We start from the raw sequence: 22,000 nt of genomic DNA, 5'->3' as shown, positions 1-22,000 counted from the left end.
ATAACCGTGGCCTCTGCAGTTGCCTAAATTAAGTTTAAAATCAGTTGGCATTTGAGTGATTAATTCTTATATTCCTTCACCTGTTTTTTCTGAGAGTCGACAGAAAGAAAGAATGTTCTTGTATGTTCAGTTTCTACAACACTACTTTATATGATAGACTTTCCAGAAGGAAAACTAAACCTTGTAAGACAGCCGCATTTTAGATATTTCCAAAAAGTACTGCACCTGGCATACTCTATGAAAGAGCACACCAATTCATTGATTAATTTTTAGACAACAAATCAAACAGTCATGTGGCGATCCCAAAATTTTTGCTGATTCGGGCAACTGTCCGTATTGCCCAGTCCTCGGACCTGCTATGTGCATGACTATAAAATGGAAGCCAGCTGGAGTTGTTAACATTAAAATCACCAAGGAAAATAACTTCACTGTTAGGAAAGTTGGTGGACTGGATAAAGTTAAGTTTCAAAGATAGGAAGTCACAGATTTAAAAGTGATTAGTGGAGTTGGGATAATGATAGAGGCAACAGATGAATTTGACAGAATAGGCAAAGAGATTTTAAGCCAGAGAAGATAGAAAGTAGGAAATTCCAAATTACTTAGTCTCTGACAGGGAATGGCAGAGCAGAAATATGTGCACAAGTACCATGTTTGAAAGCAAAAGGAACCATATAGTGAATAATTAGGACAACTGAGATGAGCAGTGATTGAATCATCCTATAATTGGGATTCTGTCAGAAAAAGTATGTTGGGTTTGGCAGACTATGTGAAATGGACATCATTGAGATTTGAACTGAGACCACGTATATTTGTAAAAGGTACGAGGATGTGTTTGGGGGGTTTAAACGTTTTTGCTGATAATTTTGTTCTATCGGTTTGACTAGTCAATGTTTTCAGTAGTAAGAAAATGTAGGGAGGACATGTTATGTGAAGTAATGAAGTTTTTTGATATGGTGAACACGTGGCATGAATATACCCAGATATCATCATTCTTCTCTTTCTTGGTGATTCCCCTTCTACTTTTGATTTTCTCTCTCTCTCTCTCTCTCTGTCTCTCTCTCGGGGTGACTGGGAAATTTTTTTTTTGCTGATGCAGCATAATCCTCAGGCTTCCTTGCACCATATGGCTAATGATAATGATAATAACATGGCCTTGACAATGACTCCACATACACATTACTCGGACTCCTTCCAGTCTTTATCAGGCAGATTAAAGGCAGCAAGATTATACACTAACCGATCCAGAAGCCTACTAGAGAGTTACCAATATGTTTGGTCCAGTGGACTATCTGGCAGTCTGCCTGTGAACACTGTTTTAGAGCTGTACACTCAGAATATAAGGAAAATTGGATCTCCCCATCATAACCTCAAAAGATATTAATCATACTGCATGATGGAAGTGATGGGCAGGTCGCTGGAGCTTTGCTCTGGAAACTAAATGTGGGTTCCACCACAGAGCCTGGTGATGTCTTCTACAATGCAGCTCATCTCTCTCTCATGAGCATTCTCATCCTCAATTTATTTTTGGCATTATAAGGTGTAGTTCGATGAAATATGTAGATCATTCTATCTCTCATTCCTGTAATGCCAAGATAGTTCAATTAATCTAACAATGAAAATGAACAATTTTCCTTGATTAGTAGTAATGTTTGAAATATATGGCCTGACGTAGCTGAGTGGTCAGGAGCGAGAGTGCATAGCACTCTCGCCCCTGACCACTTCCTGACCTTGAGGGGACTGGGGTTCAAGCCCGTGACTACTAAATGCGATAAATATTTGTATTGATGATTTATTGTAAACTCTACTGACTTGGTTGTCGTGCCGGAGTATAAATAGAAAATTTATTTATTTATTTATATTCTGATGTCATTAAAATTATTCTTGCAAGGATGAAATCCTTTATTCCGCATTCGGCCTTGAAATCTCATCCTTTATTGGTTTTCCAACAAATGTGCCAAGACTGTTCAAGATAAGAATGTTTTATATTTAAATTTTCTTGTATCAAAATCTCCACCCTTACTTTCTTCTTGCACTGAAGCTGGCAATATTTGTAAAACAGTTATCCCTTGTCTATTGAAAATCTTAGTAAACCACCTCCTGCAGTACACTCCATTCAGTGCCTCCCATGGTCTTCTGTCATCCGGATTTCAAGAATTTTGAACAAGCTTGATGCTAAGAAAGCTACTGTATTGATAGCATTTCACCACTTGTTCTTGAAATCTAAACCTTTTGATTATTTTTACACAAAAGAAGAACAGAGTGAAAGAGCCATCTTAGAGAGTGGTGACTGATTTGCAATTGGCTATCCAGCTCTCTCTCTTGCTGGTGATGGTAAATGGCTCTCTTTTTCTGACATTCTCCAGTAATGTTGATATTCCCCAATGTTGAGCTTTTTTCACCCTTTTCTTCTTGTATATTAATGACATTCTTCCACTGACTGGAAATCCTATCTATAATTTTGCTTATGATAGTACGTTGCATTCCACCTTCTAGTTTGAGAAACATTGCCTTGCGCAAACTGCTTCAACTTCTCAAACATCCTTAAATGCTGATCTCCAGGTAATTCTCCAGTGTGGTAGAGTTATTTAATTTCAATCATTCTTATAGCTTGAAAAAGTAGCCTCCTTCTTCAATGCTTAAGTTCCATGACTCTCAGAAATGCATTCTTTTTCTAGAAATCTCTCAGATTTCTAGAGAAGATCAGATATCTCTGTTAGGAATTTTCCTGACTTCTAATCGCACTCTCTCTCTCTCTCTCTCTCTCTCTCTCTCTCTCTCTCTCTCTCTCTCTCTCTCTCTCTCTCTCTCTCTCTCTGTCTGCATAGACATATCAGAAATATTACTTTCTCTGCATTATAAAAACTTTTTTTTTTTTTTGTTTTGCTGTTGGAGTTATTTATTTCTAAACAAGTACTTGCTCTGTACAAATCTTAAGTCTGCCCTACCTTAAAATATTGTTCATCATCTGATATTGCATCCCTCCACATCCTCCAGGTCCAAGTCTTCATTTTAATGTAGGCATATAGTGTGTTTTAGTATTTTATTATTATTTTTAATCATGGTTAATAATGCTTTGTGCTTTGAAATTCTGAGATATTTGTTTCTATTGCAGATTTTTTTTTTTAATAATGTTAGGCTGATAATTTTTTCCATGTCTACCTGTTGAAATTTGCAATGGAACTGCTTATTAATATTTATAAAATTTTAAACTACAATTTATTGCAGCTGCTTATGGAAAGTATATTTATTTTTCTGCTTAACAGCACACACACCACTGGTCAAAACAGTTAGGAGATCACAGCAGTGCAAATGAAGTATAGTTTGTTTGTATATGATGAAATTAGTACTTCGTGAACTAGTTAATGTATTAGTATTACTAATGGTCATTTTGTGCAAGGAAGCCTAAGGCTTGTGCTGCACCATCAAAAAAAAAAGACGTAAGAAAAAATAGTATATATAATAAATAACTAGGGGGCTCTGCCCCTGCTCACTTTGCTCGCCAACCCCCAGCCAATATTAAATATACAAAAAAACCGTCTTAACCTGCTCAGCATCATTACTTTGAAAATAATTTCCTTCACATGCTCAACTGATTTGCTTAGACCGGCCACTCGAGCAACTTCTTGAAAAGTCTCGTACACTACTCTGTTCACACGTCTTCGAAACACCTTAGACGTTTCGCTTTGCATAACAATAATTTCAAATGAAACCTCTCGACATCTCACAGTAAGACACTATTCAACCTAGTGACCACTTTACACACATTTTTACATCAATGCCATTTATTTCCTGTTTTGTCCCACGTAAAATGTAGAGGTATGATGAAGTAAGTCAAATCTTCTACACCCCTCTTGTAATTATATTAATATACTAACATTATAATGCAGTGGTAAAAATCTAATCAGGAAATCACCTATAATTATTTACCTGTGCATTTGTAATGACGTAATTGCCCTGCCCACTTGTACCACATCACCCACATCCCCCCTTTCTCTCATTGGCTTGAATAAATATTACCAGGAGGAAAACTTTTTTAGTGTATAGAGAGAGAAAAGGAAAGGAAACAGACAACCTATACATTTTCCTCCTCCTGTAAGTAACCATCAAGCTGACCTTTAAATTTCCTCAAACTCTCAGCCACTCAACCACACATGTAAATAACTTATTCCAGTAATTTATAACTCACTGGCTGAAATAAAACTTTCTGCAATCCAGTCTAAGCACCCCTCCCCCATAACTTGAAATTATGGCCTCTTGTTCTAGAATCATTTTAACCATGAAAATTTTGTCCTTATTCATTTTGCTTATGCCTTAAACATCCCAATCAAGTCTCCTCCAAGGTGCCTAGTTTCCAAGCTCTGCAACCCACATATTCGAAGTCTTTCCTCATATGGAGGAAAGACTTCACCCTTTGCCGATCTCGCCAGGCAAGTTACCTGTCTTTGCACCCTTTCAAAAAGCACAATGTCTTTCTTTATGTGTGGTCTCCATACATGAAAACAATATTCCAAGTGTGGTCTAACCACAGCCTAATGGGAATACCACAGCCTAATGGGAATACCATATATATGATCCTAGACGTGGTTGATGACGTCCATATCTCTACTCGCCATTGTTTGATAAATCATCGATAGGACACCATGGGCCTTCTTTGCAACCAGTCTACAATGCTCAAAGAACTTCATGTCTGACCGTATTGTAATACCCAAGTCCCTTTCCTCCACTATCGGCTTTAGATCAACTCTACCAAGTGTATAGTTATTTTGGGGTTAATGTTTCCCAGGTGTAAGACCTTGCATTTTGCTGAATTGAAGCATAGCTGCCACTTTTCTGACCATCCCTGAAGTCTATCTAGATCACTCTAAAGAAGCTCTGCTTGGTGATGATTATTAACTACTCTATCAATCTTTACATCATCTGCAAATTTAGACGTCATGCCCTCTGTCCCTTCATTGATGTCATTTAAGAAAATCAAAAATCAAAAACAACAGTGGTCCCAATACTGAACCTTGGGGAACCCCACTTCTTACATTAATCCATCTGAGAAATAACCATTTATCATAGGTATGTTGATAATATTCTAGCAATTCCAGTGGGATCAGTAACTATAGGTTTATTGGAATATGACACCTCAAAGCAATGTACTAAGTTTTTTGGAACAGTTTTTGTCACAATTGTACACGGCATGTTCAGTGACAAAAACTTCAGTGTTGTAAGGCCCTAACAACTACTAGATATGGTTCTCAACTGCAATACATCAATAAAATTAAGTTATCTATGAGTTGTTGCAGAATTATTTGCCACTCTGTGTCCAATTGATCAAGTGTCTCTGAATGGGCCAGACGAGTTGCTATGCACCTTCCCAGGGCATCCTAGACGTGGTTGATAAAATTCTGATTTGGAGAAGCATGTAGGCCAAAATATGTAGATGATATCCTCATTATCCAGCATATTGTTGACCAGCTGTGCCTTATTGGGTGGCTATTGTCTACCCTCAGAACATGCTCTTCATTTACAACACCAGTGTGAAGAATAACCATAGATTATAGGATCTCACCTCTATACCTGTCTGCAGTCAAGCCCATTTCCAGATGATTCTGGAAGTGAAGTTCTTGTGTATGTACCAGGGTCGTATCAACTTTGAATAGCACATGGCATCATTACTCCTTAATCCAATACAATATTTGAGTGCTGACCTTCTGGCCCTGTCATGTTAGCCACTCAGCAGAGCACTCATCCTAGTTCTTCCCACTTGAGTCCATATCTGTGCAGTAGATATTGGATGCTGGTAGTTTGGTTTGCTACTCTTGTTCTTGTTGCTACTGAAAAACATCTAGTACAATAATAATATTCAAGCAATGATTGTAGTAGGTGAGGATAGAGAAATTGCAGCCTTGTCTTGGCATTGTTGATAGTCTAACTGTGACCTTTATGTCTACACATAGTTTGGGTTTCTTGGAATTGATTCCACCTATTGCGGATGGCATGCCTAGCCATTCCACAAGTTAGTCTCTCGATGATTCATGATGAGGCAGACTTGTGAAAATCGGTGGGAGAGATACTTCACTATGATAATCAAAAATGTAGCTGCCAGCTATGACACGCACATGCACACAATACATATAATAATTGATCTCCCTAAATTTATTTAACTAATAATTATGACAAATTTCAGTGCATCTATGTTGTGTACAGTTAACATTCAGGAATTTTTCAGAGACTCTAAGAGTAGTGGAAGACCCTGATAAATAGCTGCTCCATGTCTTGTGCTGGATGTGGCCTCTCATTTTGTCATTGTCCTTTCTGAAACAGACTACAATTTCTGGTTCATTTGGATCTCAGTATGCCCCAAGATTCATCAACTGCTGCACAACCAACAGTTGTCTACATTTTCCACTATCAGAAAACAACAGAATTTTGTAATGGATACATTGGCTATGATATTCGTGTAAAGATGATGCCAGTACAATAGCAGTTGACCAACCATCCAAGTGTGAGGAAATAGTGTTTGTCTAGTTCAGGAATGACCTTAACAAAATCCAGATTGATGTGTTGTTTTCTTTTCTCTTTAACAGTGTAACCGCAGACTAAATTTTTAAATATTTTTCCACTAATAATGGAAAAGACTGCAGATAAAGACTCTGAGATAAGGATTATAATATGTATTCTCTTATTAATATAATTTATGTGAATATCATTAGCATTATTAAAATTACTGCGAGCACTGTTATTCAGTTTCATGTTCTTCCTATCCCTGCTCTCTGCTGTACTAATGATTCAGTTAACCTCGGTTTCTTTTTTTCATAGTAATAGCTAATCGGTTAAAAGCATTAATCCATTAATCATTGAGATTTATTTCAGTTTGATAATTCTTCATTAACAAAAGTCTCAATTCCAAAGTTTGTGTTCGCTGTTAAATTTAAAAATTCTGTGAAGTGTAGAAGAAAGGTAATCTTATTTTGAAATAAGTGTAATCTCATTGTTTTATACATGTTTTAGATGATTTTTATGTGTTTTCTTTACAGAGTCAGCAGTATCTTCAGAAGTATGTGTTTGATGAATGGCTGCAAACAGAAACAGAACTTACAAGAGAACGGGCTTTGTGGGGACCTCCTGTAGGATCACTTTTGGATAAATGGCTCTTGGACATGACTGAAGGTAACAAACGATTTTTAAAAATCAAGAATTCCTTAATCTCTAGAGTGAGTTTCTTCTCAAAATTTTCAAAAATGATAATGTTCATAAATACTTTAAATATTCATTTTTACTTGTTTTGACTTGACTTCCAAACATTAGTGTGGAATTATTACCAAAAATCAAATCAGTATTTAAAAATAAAATTTAAAAACTTTTTAAATGTTTTGATGCAGTAATATCTTCCGTATATATATTTTTTTATCACTTGCTTCAGTTTTATCAAATTTTGGATCTGAATTCCTGAGAAGTTTTTCAGTTTCAAATCTAAATCATATAACGGAGGCTAACAGTTGTGATTTCCTACTCTGATTTTCTGTGCTATTTCTTGCTTATCTGTATTTAAATTTTATTTGCTGTGAGCTGAAAAACAGATGAGATATACTAGCACTTTTTTTTTTTTTTTTTTTAATGAAACCCAAACATGAAAGTTATTAAAACCTATAGTACTTACTGCTAGAGGTATGTTGTGAAGGCCAAGAAAACAGAAGATATTGTTAACATTATACTTGAATATCCTTCAGATTGAAAATACTGATCACTTATAGTTACTATGGCTTGTTAATCTAATATTAAAAAGAAGCTCTTGCTGTTTTTAATATTAGATTTCTGTAGATTATATTTTTTGAAATATGCATGTGCAAGCGAATTATCCAAAAAAAAAAAAGAAAGTAATTGGGATAAATGAGAAAGCGAAAAAGTTGTTTCTGTGAATATGGTGGTTGGACAGTGAATGGATGCTGACTGATTAGCATTAGTAGTGGCATATGATGATGCAGTGATGCAAGAAAGCATGTTCATTTCTTCCTTGAATCTATTTAAACTATAAACTTCCATAAGAACAGCTGGAAGTTTGTTCCAGCAATCAGACACATATTGGCTTATGGCAAATTTCCACACATCTATTCTGCAACTCTCTTTCCTTAATTTGAATTTATGCTTTCCTCAATTTGAATTTATTTTGAATTAAAGTGTGTAATCTGAACAAGAGGAAGAATCCCATCAACATTCAGCTTGCTCGAACCATTGAAAGTCTTATATACCTCAGTCAGATCACTTCAAAGGTGCCTAGTCTCTAGATGCTGGAACTTCCGCTTGTTCAGATTAAGAACATGAGGGGGGCATAGATTCAAACTGAGAAAAGACAGTTGTAGAATAGATGTGCAGAAGTTTGCCTTTATCCAGCAGGTAGTTGATTGTTGGAACAGGCTTCCATCTGTTGTTATGGAAGTTGATAGCTTAAATAAATTTAAAGCTGAACTAGACAAACATTTGGAGTGAACAGGTGGGTGAAATGGGTTTTTTTTTTTTTTTTTTTTTCTTTTGACTAGTGCTATATAAGCTTGCTTTCTTGCATCATATGCCTCAGCTAATACTAAAATTTGCAGAACTTAACAAATACTTCCACAAAGGAGTGCTCTTACCAAATCTTTCTTGGTAAGAGCACTCCTTTGTTTTCCTCACCAATCTCATTTCCCTTCTATGTACTCTTTCTAGCAGCTCTACATCCTTCTTAAAATGGGGCATCCAGACCTGTATGCAGTACTCAAATTGTGGCCTGACCATTACCTTATGCAAAAGTATAACCACCTCCTTATTCCTTCTAGCAGTTCCTATATATCATTGACATGACCCCATGAACTGCTCTGGCAGCCTGTCTGCAGTGCTCTGAAAACTTCATATCTGACTGCACAATTACCCCCCCCCCCCCAGGTGTTTTTCATTCTCCACAAGTGTTCAGATCCAAGTACCACATAGTTGGTATGTTACTCTAGAGTTACTGACAAATGAAAAGTCACAGTACCTTTTCATTTGTCAGTTGCAGCACATTTGACTGGTTTGCAAGAGTGTAGGGGAATTATGGATGCCAATTCGGAAGAGTGCCCATGGGAGTAAGTATAGGTATGCAGCACACATTGAAAGTTTGAGGCAGTGAGTGGAGACACTTTGTAAGAGCCAGGTCATTACTTAGATGACTGCCATCTTTTGTATATTTTAGAAGCTTGAAAGGGTTTTTGAGATCATTATCCAATGTTGCATAGTAGGGTGGATTTGAGATTTCTACAGAACAAGTAGTTGTTTAGAAGAGAAGTAATTTTACAAGCAAAAAATAAAATTATTTTTTTTTAATGCAGAGGAAGCAACATTTGTGAGGCAATACCATCACTTGGCTTATTGGAGGCTTGAAGTGGTGAAATCCATGTTTAACGACAAGAGCAAAGTTTCTGGCATCCCCTCTCTCCCCATCTCCTTCAATCCATGCATGGTAATAAGTACCCCAAACATGAAAGGTTTTGATACCTTTCACATTTGGGGGTTTCATAAAAAAAAAGAGATTAGAAAAAGATCAGTAGATGCTCTTTTTTTTTGCAAGAAATAGAAACTATTCTAGGAGCATAGTAAATGGATTTGATGACTCTGAAGTGTTTGTCAAGACATCAAATGCCGACATTGTTGGGAAATTAGAAACATGATATCACTCAGATATAAAGATGCCGAATTTGAATATGGGTGTACAGAAAGTACATGTATGTTTATATGTGTACCCTGCCTATGGTGGCTCCCAGACTAATGTCCATCTCCACCTAGTGTCGCTGTAATGAAATACAGAAACTGTAAAATGGGCCTGACGTGTGGTTAATGAATATATATGTAATGTTAGTAAATGCGGTGTGTGTGTGTCAGGCTTCTTTGCCACCAGGGAGTAGCCATCACTTGGACAACTTCTGCCCAGTGGCCATCCTCGGCACATGGAGCCGAGGACATGTTTCCTGTATTTTACTGCATCCGCTGGAGGTGGTGCAAAACAGTGGATACATTGACCCCATACTCGGGTTGCCCAGTCCTGAATACCACACTACAGGCCTTTTCCACTATATGTGTGCAGTGCACAAAATCCCGCATTCACAGGAGGTAGTGCTATACCTGTGTATGCAGCAAAATCCCATGCCCAGGCTGCTCAGTCCTGTTTACTGGAGCTGGACCTGTTTCCAGTCTTTTATTGCATCTACTGCAGGTAGTGCAAAACCAATGGATACCCTATACTTAGGATGCCCAGTCTTGAATAACAGACAATCTAGCTACAAGCCTTTTTCTACTGTGTGTGTGCAATGCACAAAATCCCTCATCCGCAGGAGGTAATGCTGTACCTGTAAATGCCAACATATTACTGTACCCAGGCTGCCCAAACCTGGGCACCAGCAAAAAAAAAAAAAAAAAAAAAACACACTACTGGTTGATTTACTCCAAACTAGAGTCAGACTATTGAAAGTAAAGCATGAAGATAAGGCAAAAGACATAAACAGGTTTAATCCTTATCCATTTCCTGTTACAATCACGGGAAAATCAAGGCTTCCATGACCTAATTTGAGTCCTTGTGGAGAAAACAGGAGTTGAGAAATTTTGAAGTGCTTCAAAATTACTGGGATTATCCAGTAGAATTTTAACTTTGTCCTGGGTGAGGTCAAGAACATCTCTTAACAGTTCCCCACATTTTAATTCTTTTGAAGTCAGCCACCCTGTTCTTCAAGCTCTCATCAGTGCCCATCAAAATGGTGAGTCCCTGCTTAATTTCCTTTCATTCTTTTCACCCAAAATACACCCAATGTCATTTTCTTTGGCTCTGTCACATCCTGTTTTAGATAGGTCTGTAAACATTTTAGGGCATAAATTCAAATTTAGGAAAGATGTTTACAGAATAAATGTGCTGAAGTTTGCCTTCAGCCAGCAGGTGGTTGACTGTTATAATAAACTCCCACCCAGGGACTCACATCTGGTGAGTTTGGGCTTGGCACACCCAGGGTCCTGAGCTGGATATCATTATTCTTCTCTTTCTTGCTGATTCCTTTCTTCTTCTGACTGATCTCTCTCTCTCTCTCTCTCTCTGGCGCCTCCGTAGCCAGGTGGGAAGGAGCAGTGCGTAGCACACACTTCTTGATTAGACCGGGGTTCAAGCCCGTCACCACCAAATACGGAGGATGCGGAAAGGTCAGGGAATGACCGCATATCCTGGAGAAATATGGCCTTAGTTTAATGCTCCTAAAAAAAAACCAAATAACAAATCTCTCTCTCTCTCTCTCTCTCTCTCTCTCTCTCTCTCTCTCTCTCTCTCTCTCACACACACACACACACACACACACACACACACACACACACACACACACACACACACACACACACACACACACACACGTGGTAACTTGGGTATTTCTTTTGGTTGGTGCAGAATAAGTCTCAGGCTTCCTTGCACCATATGGCTAATAGTAATAATAATAATAATAATCTGTTGTTGTGGAAATGGGTAAAAAGTAAAGTGCAGCCATTATCAACCCACTGCAGGATGGAAGCCTCCTCAACAATTCATGCTGAGGGAAATGGACCATAATCTGCCACGCTGGTCCAGTGCGGGTTGGCAGATCGACCGTATTCAGCAGTCAGGGGCTTGAACCCCGGTCTACTCAAAGAGCGTGTGCTACTGCACTCCCGCTCCTGCCCACTCGGCTACGGATAAAAAGGAAGAAGTAGATAATTTCTTGGTGTGAATGAACAGGTGAGGTGGTTAGGTTTTTTTTTTTTTTATGATGCTCTATTAGCTTGCTTTCTTGCATTATTTGCCATATAAAGAAGCAATATGTCAGAACCCAGTTTAAATTATATATAGGAACTTACTTTCAGCATGGGATAATGGCTGGACAACACATCAATAACCAGAAATTCAGGTAGAGTCCTCTTGTTTGTGTACAGCTGTTTCATTAGAACTTCCTAAAATCCTGTGGTAAATGTCAATCATAGATGGAAGACTGTAGTCGATACCTCACTGAGAAAGATCTGGCACCTCAAAACTTACAAAATACGTTTGGCATAAAAAGCATTATACTTTGTTAAACATAAATCATAAGGAACCATAGTTCATGACTAATGCATCTCCTCTGTGGTAAATGTCTCAGAGCAGATTCATGATGTTGCAGGGACCCTCTGGATTGGTGGCATTCCATAGGAAACTACATAGCCTTGAATTCAATTTTAAGCAGCTGCTCTTTAGCCTTATATCATTCTTACTAGTGGAAACTGTGTTTTCAGTGGTGTTGTTCCCTTCTGTATTATTCTAGAACAGTATGGCAAATGGTGGTACAGAGTGACAAAACTTGCTACAGAATATTTCCATGTGATGGATGCGTTTGGGTGTTGATTACCTAGAATGCACTTCCTGTAACAGTGTGTCATTTTTACTATGAGATTTAGTGGAAGTAGTCTCATGATTTTGTGCTGTTTCAATTGGTTATGAGGTTCATGACCTACTTATGCATTTCTGACCGTTCACTACCTCTGGCAGTACTATGGAAATGGACCACTGTCAATATTAGCATGCCACTGCTCCATGCCATATAGCAAGGATCATAGAAAACTAGATCTGGACAGTGACTGAAAAGTTATACTACTGGCTCAGAGTTCACACCCCAACCCCATTGATGGGATGAATTGGGATGCCATATTAGGCTGTATCCAGTATAGCTGTCCTCCTAGTCAGCCCTGATAATTACTTATTTAGGGGAATAGAGATGTATACAAATATTTTTCATTGGGCTTTATTTTGCCAGTCAAGGTTACCACAAGCATTCTAAAATAAAATTTAATATCAGTCAAGAAGCAGCCAAATAGGCTATCACAGATTTGTTTAGCTTGATGTTTCCAGTAAAAATCTGTCATTCTCGTATGAATCATGCTCACCTTTACAAAACGATCAACAAACAAATAATAAATGGCATTCTCTGAGTATGTTTTTTGCACTTTCAGTTCCCAAAGGGAATATTATATTTAAAAATCAAATTATATTTAAAAATCAGTTACAAAGGAGGTTAGGCAGGTGACGGCAGATTATGAGAAATCTTTGGCAAGGGATGCAAAGAAAAACAGCAAGGAGTTCTTTACTTATGTAAACTCTAGAAGGAAGGGGATGAATCAGATTGGTCCACTTGATATCGATGGTTCAACTGTTCATGATCCTGCTCAGGTAGCTAACAAACTAAATCAATATTTTGCATCTACATTCACACATGAGGAGTTATTCAGGAAGGGGAATGCCATTGATGGAGTAAACACTGGCTGTGAGCTAGATGATCTTGTAATAATTGAGAGTAAAGTGGAGGAGAAATTGTTGAAGATAAATACAAGAAAGGCACCTGAGGTGGATGGGATCTATCCAGTTATATTAAAGGAGGAAGCAAAGGAAGTAAGCAATCCGTTAGCCATAATTATGAGAGCTTCCTTAGACTCAGGGGAGGTACCCACAGACTGGAGATGTGCAAATGTAACCCCAATTCACAAAGGAGGATCAAAGGCTGACACAAGTAATTATAGACCTATGAGTTTAACTTCTGATCCAGGAAAATTAATGGAAGCACTGGTTAAAGAAGCACTGCAGTATCATCTTGACAAGAATTCAGTTATAGCTCAGAAACAGCATGATTTTGTTAAGGGAAGATCTTGCCTGACCAATTTGATTGGATACTATGATGTAATCACAAAAGAATTGGATGCAGGGAATAACTTTGATATTATATATTTGGATCTTAGAAAGGCTTTTGATACTGTTGCACATTGAAGACTGCTGCACAAATTGGAGCAGTGTGGCATTGGTGGCAAATTATTGCTATGGATAAAGGGATGGTTGAGTGGCAGAAGACAGAGAGTGGTAATTAATGGACACTGCTCATTGTGGACTAATGTTATTAGTGTAGTCCCTCAGGGTTCAGTGTTGGGTCCATTATTGTTTTCTGTATTTATAAATAATATTGATGATGGTATATCAAGCTTAATGTCCAAGTTTGCAAGCGATACAAAGGTTGGCAGGGTTGTTAAGGACGCTACTAACGCTATGCTGCTGCAACAGGATCTGGAAAGGTTGAGCAGATGGGCTGAGAGGTGGCAAATGAAGTTTAACATTGACAAATGTAAAGTACTACATATGGGAAACAGCAACCCCAGAGCAACGTATCAACTCTGTGGTACTACACTGACAGTGGTAGAGAATGAAAAGGACCTTGGGGGTAATTGTGCAGGCAGATATGAAGTTCTCTGAGCAGTGCAGACGGGCTGCAAGAGTAGCTCATGGTGTCTTATCAATGATATACAGGAATTTTTCTAGCAGGGACAGGGAGGTGATTATTCCCTTGTATAAGGCAATGGTCAGGCTGCACCTTGAGTACTGTATACAGGTTTGGAGGCCTCATTCCAAGAAGGATGTAGAGCTGCTGGAACGAGTACAGAGAAGGGCAACAAGGTTGGTGAACGGAACGAAGGGTTACTCTTACAAAGAAAGGCTTAAGTTTTGCAAATTACAGTGTCTGGAGACCAGGCACCTGCGAGGTGATCTGATAGAGGTGTACAAAGCCTTGAATGGTTTGAGCATGCTCAATGCTGATGGGATACTGCCTCTTGCTCAGAATAATCACCTGAAAGGGCATAAATTCAAATTGAAGAAAGCAGATGTAGGATAGATGTGCGGAAATTTGCCTTTAGCCAGCTGGTAGTCGGTTGTTGGAACAGACTTCCATCCCTTGTTGTGGACGTTGATAGCCTAAATAAATTTAAGGCTCAGCTGGACAGGTATTTCGAACCAACGGAGGGAAAGTGAAAGGTTTTTTTTTTTTTTTTTGGCTGATGCTGCATAAGCTTGCTTTCTTGCATCAAATGCCTCTACTAATGCTAATGTTTTTTGCACTATCAGTTCCCAAAGGGAATATTATATTTAAAAATCAAATTAATATAAACATTAGTATGTGTTATATGATATTACTGACATCCATTTACTTACTATAAACCGATAACGTGGCCAACTTTCTCTGAATCTTTCCAACAGATTTTTCAACAGTTGACTTTCTTTAAAGCAAAATAATATTTACCTCTGAGAAATGTGCAACTGAATCCCAACTGAAATCCTCATCACTAAGTTCAAAATCAACCAAATTTCCGCTATAAAGCTCTTGTAATAATTCCTTTTGCTTAGTGTCCAGATTAACATCATAGAATATGTTATGAGGCTCCATTTGTGAAAGCCTTTTGATTATGAAGCTAGGGTCTTTTAAATTTTAATTTTGTTCAGTTAGTATCATATACTGAGAACTGTGAACTTGCACAACTAAAGTCTTATCGCATATCTCACATATACTTTAACATCAAGTCCACATAAGTGTGTAAATTTAATCTGAAATAGAAAAGCATTGCAGCACCCATCTTGTCTTCCTCAGTACTCTATTTTATTGCAACATTGTGTTTCTCCTAGGTAAGGTGCTGCCTCCTGGATTGCAGAAACTAGTATCCCTTAGCTCAACTGCAATAAGTGTATTAATAATAAAGTTCTAATGTCCCCTGGTGTTTTTATATATTTTTGAATTATTTTAACTACTGTTTTTCTTAACTGAATCAAACAGACCATTTACAAAAAAAGCATCGCATCTGGTGGGGGGGGGGACAGCCATGATGAATTATTGAACTGTGACTGATAGTCACAATAATTCATCATGGCTGTCAATAATATCACAGATTGTGATAAATTTGTGCATTTGCTGGGCTTAAAGAATGATTCAGTTAAAACATTAGTAGTGAGTTAATTGAAATCACTGGTTCATTTAAGCATGGCTTCAGAGGATTTCGTGAGTGAATTGGTAAAGGGCATTGCCAATTCTCTTCAAGGTAAAGTGCAAACACTGATTCCTTATACCTTGCTTCCCAGACTACTGCATGTTCCAATAGAAGTAGTGGAAGAATCATTCACTTTCACCTCTGCCTATGGCACTAGTTATTCTGTTAGTGTATGTATCTCCCAAGCTGTCAGTTTTCCAACCCACCTTACACTGCCTCGATAACATCAGTAGCAATCTTGCTAGCTACCGCTACCCTTTTATTTAAGTGTATCCCATCCCTGTAAAAGCAGTCTTTCCTGTTAACAAGTACAGACTTAGCTGAAAAAAATTCTCACCCATCAGCCTTGCATCTCTCCAGGGACGAATTGTTTGACAAGGTTCTCATTGTGTACTCGCTCCTATTGTGTCTGGACAGAATTTCAGACACTTTCAAATTTAAGAACTAAATTCAAATTTTAAACTTTTGGAAAATTTGACATATATGTAAATGTTATGTTTAAATAATTTTCAAATGTAATACTAAAGTGCTCTGTATATATATCATTTTATGGCAAATGCCCCACTGACTATGTAACCTTATGCTCATGGCTCATGAGGGTGTCCTGAACTTGTAATACTCTTCTAATCAGTGGCTCTCCCAGGTTTATCTCCTCAAGAGAGGGGGGGGAAAAAACTGATGATAATAATATTCACTACCAGAGAGCCAAAATTTCTTCATTGTCGTCTTCTACTAACTTGTCAAACATCAGTCTAGTGTCATATGAACTTTCATTGATTGTAGTGGAGAACTCTTCAGTCTCTTAATAATCTTTTGTTAGAGTTCCATTGCTACTATATGACACTACAAAATTTCAAGCCGTTTTACTTTACGCAACAAGTGATGTAAAATGCAATATTCTATGTGATGCTTTTTATTTCGTAGTACAGAAATATAGTCTACAACTTCTAAGAAAACCTACAGTACTACTTTTGCTGTTAGTATTCTTGGTGTCTTAGTTTTTGTTTTATTGTTATGATTATTTTTGATTTTATCTGTTTACAACATATTTATAACAAGTTTTAAAGTTTGATGAAACAATAACAACAAAAAAGGGACTCTGAATAAAAGATCTGATAACATTCAATTTAAAACATTTGAAGTAACTTAAGACAATATTGATAAAAATTGAACCCAGACAGTATATCTTTGAGAGGTAAATGATGTATATATTAATAGTAATAGGTTAAATTATTTCTTTGATATTTTAGGTCCGTGTCGTATGCGTAAGAAGATGGTCAAAAATGATCTGTTTTATTTACATTATCCCTATAGACCAGAAGTTGAAGGAGGTGAAAATGTAAGTGCTTTAATGTGCAAGTTTGGAATAAAAAGAATAGCAATATTATGCCATCTGCTTTCAGTAATATGTGTAAGAAATGTTTTATATATGTACACATTCACACACACACACACACACACACACACACACACACACACACACACACACACACACATACACACACACACACAAGCCGGCCGGGCTAGCCGAGTGGTAAAGTACCTGCCCGGCAACCCAAAGGTCGCGGGTTCGATTCCCGCCTCGGGCTTGGATCAGAGTACTGCAAAAACCTTGGGAGGTGCAATATGGCCACAGAAGCCGATGCGCCAACAACTACCAAATCAAAAAAAAAAAAAAAAACACACACACGCACAGTCAGACCCCTCTTTAATGAGCTTCCATATAGCAATTTTTTTTTGATTTCCCCTTGGTCATTACATTGAAAATATTTTCCTTACCTAAAAGGAGTAAGAATTAATCCCTTTGACTTTTAATAGATAAAGGGATTAATTCTTAAGACATGAATTAAGAGCTAAAACATTCCACAGTTTAGTGGTGCCTGCAAAAACCTATAAAACTGTTTCTAGTACCGGGAAGTCATGCTAATCAACTGATATCTATGTCTCCAAAGCCATTGGCAAAGCTTAAGGCATATTCCCGACATGGACATTGACTCTGGTCAACCAGTTTCTGCTGTAAGCACCCTATTAGAGAATTACGAGAGAGTGATTTTCCTTTATTCCTGAAATTCATATGTCATTTTGCAGAAATGGGTTATCCACTTTCACTAAATTTCACCTGTCTCTTTTTACATGATAGGAGAAATATATTAACCAACAACTCTTAAATTATCTAGTCCCTAAATCAGTTTTGCTTTAGCTACTGTGCAAGTAACCTTACAGTGTCAAAGAATATAGTTCATAAGCTACTGGCAGACCCCCAAAACTGTCCTCGTTCCATGATTGCACATCAAACTGGGTTTGATGAACGCTTTATTTTCATGAACACTTCACCTAAGGAAGTTTATGAAAGCTTCACCTAAGGAAGTTGAAGCCTTTTCGTCAACTGTTTTTGTGCTAAATTCCTATCAATCATCCAAGAGAAGTTAAAACAAGGTATTTTTGTTGGAACTAAAATTTGCAAACTGAGGGATTGAGATTTTGAGGAAATTATGAATAAAAGAGAAAAACGGATATGGATTAGCTTCAGATCTGTTGTTGAGAACTTCTTAGGGAAGAACCAGGATCCAGACTACAATAATATAGTCAAAAAATTGTTGGCAAACGTCAAGAAGCTGGGCTGCAACTTGAGTGTTAAGGTAAATTTTTTATACTCCCAGATCTGCTACTTCCAAAAAAATCTAGGAAGTGTTAGTGAAGAACAGAATGAGAGGTTTCACCAGTGCATGAAAGACATGGAGATGAGGTACTAGAGGAAATAGAATGTCAACATGAAGACCCATCGTAGATTAGTTTTTAAAATGAGGCGAGTGTTCAGTGGACTTTTACTACACTGCCCTTTTTAATGTTGTTTTCAACAGATATATTTAAATATAAGTCTTTTAAAAGTAACATTAAATTATAATTTCAGTGCACAAATTTTGCTGAAATTAATAAAAATTTGTTAAAAATCAAATTTTCTTTTGTGATTTTTGAAGAAACCTGACGAATATTCAGATACACCCTTTCCTAAGAAAACATCAGTGAAATCTTTTTCAAAATGCAGAGTAGTGTTATGTAGTCTTCTAACCGAGCAATTAATTAATATTTCCATTATAGAAAACATGGCATGTTGCTCTCTGTGGAAAACTTTCCTTTTGCTACTAAAGCTGTGTTTTTATGTTATTAATCAAATCTCATTGTGTTTATGTCCTGATCGTAAATTGTAGGTAGGAAATTGTAGGGTTGGTAGCCGCCGACTGTCCGTGACTCGTCTTGGTGTGCTTGGTATGATACAAGAATTGAATGCATGATGATTTTAATTAGTAGCTATTTTTAATTTAATTTATTATGATACTCACCTTTTTATAATCTGCATTGATGTTGGAATAAATTGGATGATAATTTTAAATTTAAGTTAGCATGAATAAGTTAGGATTTAAAAACAGAATTAAAATGTGCGCAAGGAAGTAGAAGTGCACATCTTCGTCCTTGGTTGTCAATGTTTAAATTTGAAACGATTTTAGTTATACGGTTGGAAACAGAAGGCCAATAGCCATAACAAGTGGCTTTTGTTTTACACGTCTTCAGTTGGCAATGGGAGAATGAGAGTAAACGCATGTATTTATAGGTTCCCATGATGCTCCTGGATACACGTGGGAATCTCAGGTGCATGAGATTCCAGACCAGTGCTATGTTATAGGGTAGTTTTGGAATTTATCATCCAATTTATTCCAACATCAGTGCAGATTATAAAAAGGTGAGTAACATAATAAATTAAATTAAGCTACGCTATTATATTGTGTCAGTTATAAATGGTACTTTAAGAGATCTACAATTTTCGAATTGTTCATATAATAATACATTCATCCGCAACTGTGCTGAGAGATCCACAGTCCTACCAAAAAGGCATGAGGCTTCCTCTCTTAATTCAAGATTATAAGACAATAGGACATATTGGGTTGCATAGCTCTTTTGATTCTAATCATATATATATATATATATATATATGTGTGTGTAAACGTATGCTGAACTCGTTTTGTTTTTGAGTTAAAAGCCCTTTTTATGTTACAGAAATTATCTTGTAAGAACCATCCATTGGCAGTGGCAAAATTATAAATTCTGAGCTTCCCTCCCCAAAAAATTGCTGAATAGGTCCCATGTGATCTTTAATAACTATACCTAATCCTAGTCTGCCCACTACAGTGGCAGACCCAGAAGTATGATAGCTTTGCCACTGCCTGTTAATCTCTGGATAGGAAAATCATGTTGTAACAACATAGGTAGGTCGGTAAAAAGTATAATAACCCTTTTATTAGAAGGCTAATATTTTAAAAATTATAAATGTTCAATAGTATTCTAGTGTACATAGGCCAAATTTATTTTGAAAAAGAATTTCATTGTTTGTAATTTTAACTTGTTATTATAAAATCAATTCTAAGTGCATTTCAATGAGGGGGAAAAAATTTAAAAGTTATTGTATTATTATTGATAGTATGCATTTGAAGTGAGAATGGTGGCTTATTCAAACTACCAAATAACAGACATACCTCCCATTTATGGACTAGTCGAGTGTGACACAGCTACAGCAAATGTGTGTATGTGGAAAGGTTCTGAATCTTCATTGGCCAGATACTACAGAGAATGATGAGCATCCTAGATATACAGACTCATTCAGAAAGCATATCAGATGGTGATAGACCAATCAGTACCCATACTGCTAGATTGGAGAAGTGGGTCCTGAATCATGAAGGGAAAAACCTGATGACAGCACCCAAAGGGTAGCAGCAACAGAGAGCTCAGGACACACAACACAAAATTGTGTGGAGAATTTTAAAAAAACAACAGATTTTATTTATGTTACATTCAAAGATTGTAAGGCTTTAACTAAAAGTGATTTCCCACTAAACGAAGCTTTTTGTACTTGGTTCCCACAAGGTGGTATCCTCATGATCCTACTGCTCTCTGTTGTTTTCTGGTGAGGCTGGTTCACAAGAAATGGTGAACTAGCCTCACCAGAACTTTTCACAACACTCATGACGGAGCAGAAAAAATCGATGTATTATCCAGGCAAGACTTCAGCAACAATTTAATATTACGTAGGTAAGAATTGTTGATGACTGCTTATTCACTGACTTGAGTAAATAATACAAAGGTCTTTGAGGTAACAGAACAGGAGAAAAAGCAGTATGTACTGAAACTTAACAACAGGTTTGAGCTTCTGCAGACTGCTCAGGACCAAGATATTGACGAGGAATATTACAACTTTCTGAAAGTGATAAAGCACAAGAAACCTATAGGGAAAAGAAATCCAAAGAAGAAAAAATTAGTCAAGAAACACTTGTCATGATGAACCGAAGGCGACAAATGAAGAGTAAGATAAACACTGACAAGGAGAAAATTGAGTATACTGAGTTATGCAAAGCCATTAGAAAGAGACTCAGAGAGGCTATAAGAATATTTAACACAACAAAAGTAGAACAAGCATTAAGAGAAGACAAAGGACTTAAATCAGCAGCCAGGAGCAGTAATACAGAAAGACAAATGATACTGAAACTGAAGAATAGCAATGGTATACTTATAAATAGCAGAGAAGGCATAATTCAAATAGCAGAAGACTACTATAGAGAATTATACAAGGAGCGAGGGAATGATGCCAGCAATGGGGATGATGGATCGCAAATTATGTCCTGAATGCAAGGAATACAAATGTTATTAGTGGATTCCCACAGGGTTCGGTGTTGGGTTCACTGTTGTTTTCGATATTTATCGATGATATCGATGAAGGTATATCAGGCTTAATGTCAAAGTTTGCAGATGATACAAAGGTTTGCAGGGTTGTTAATGACAGTAATGGCAGTGTGCTACTGCAACAGGATCTAGATAATTTGGGCAGATGGGCTAAGAAGTGGCAAGTGAAATTTAACCTTGACAAATGCAAAGTACTACGTATGGGTAGAAGTAACCCCAGAGAAACGTACCAACTGTGTGGTACTACACTTAAGGTGGTAGAAAATGAAAAAGACCTGGGAGTAATTGTGCAGGCAGATATGAAGTTTTCTGAGCAATGCAGACAGGCTGCCAGGGCAGGTCATGGGGTTTTGTCAATGATATATAGGAATTTTGCTAGCAGGGAAAAGGAAATGATTAGCCCTCTGTATAAGGCAATGGTCAGGCCACGCCTTGA

At 37.3% G+C, this 22,000-nt stretch overlaps 1 protein-coding gene across 3 annotated transcripts in view; it reads left to right on the top strand.

Annotated features, from left to right (window-relative positions):
• Positions 1-22,000, top strand: part of bchs (WD repeat and FYVE domain containing 3 bchs) — a 1,877,108-nt gene that overhangs the window by 1,160,676 nt on the left and 694,432 nt on the right. For all 3 annotated transcript variants that reach the window (XM_090389621.1, XM_090389619.1, XM_090389620.1), the window contains exons 46-47: positions 7,026-7,158; positions 17,085-17,173. In XM_090389621.1, the coding sequence (XP_090245747.1) occupies positions 7,026-7,158; positions 17,085-17,173 (222 nt within the window). The remainder of the gene's footprint in view (positions 1-7,025; positions 7,159-17,084; positions 17,174-22,000) is intronic.

The sequence above is a fragment of the Mastigoproctus giganteus genome, chromosome 2 (assembly GCF_048544385.1).
Source record: "Mastigoproctus giganteus isolate SK-2022 chromosome 2, ASM4854438v1, whole genome shotgun sequence".
Classification (NCBI taxonomy): domain Eukaryota; kingdom Metazoa; phylum Arthropoda; class Arachnida; order Uropygi; family Thelyphonidae; genus Mastigoproctus; species Mastigoproctus giganteus.
This window is presented reverse-complemented; position numbering and strand designations above follow the sequence as displayed.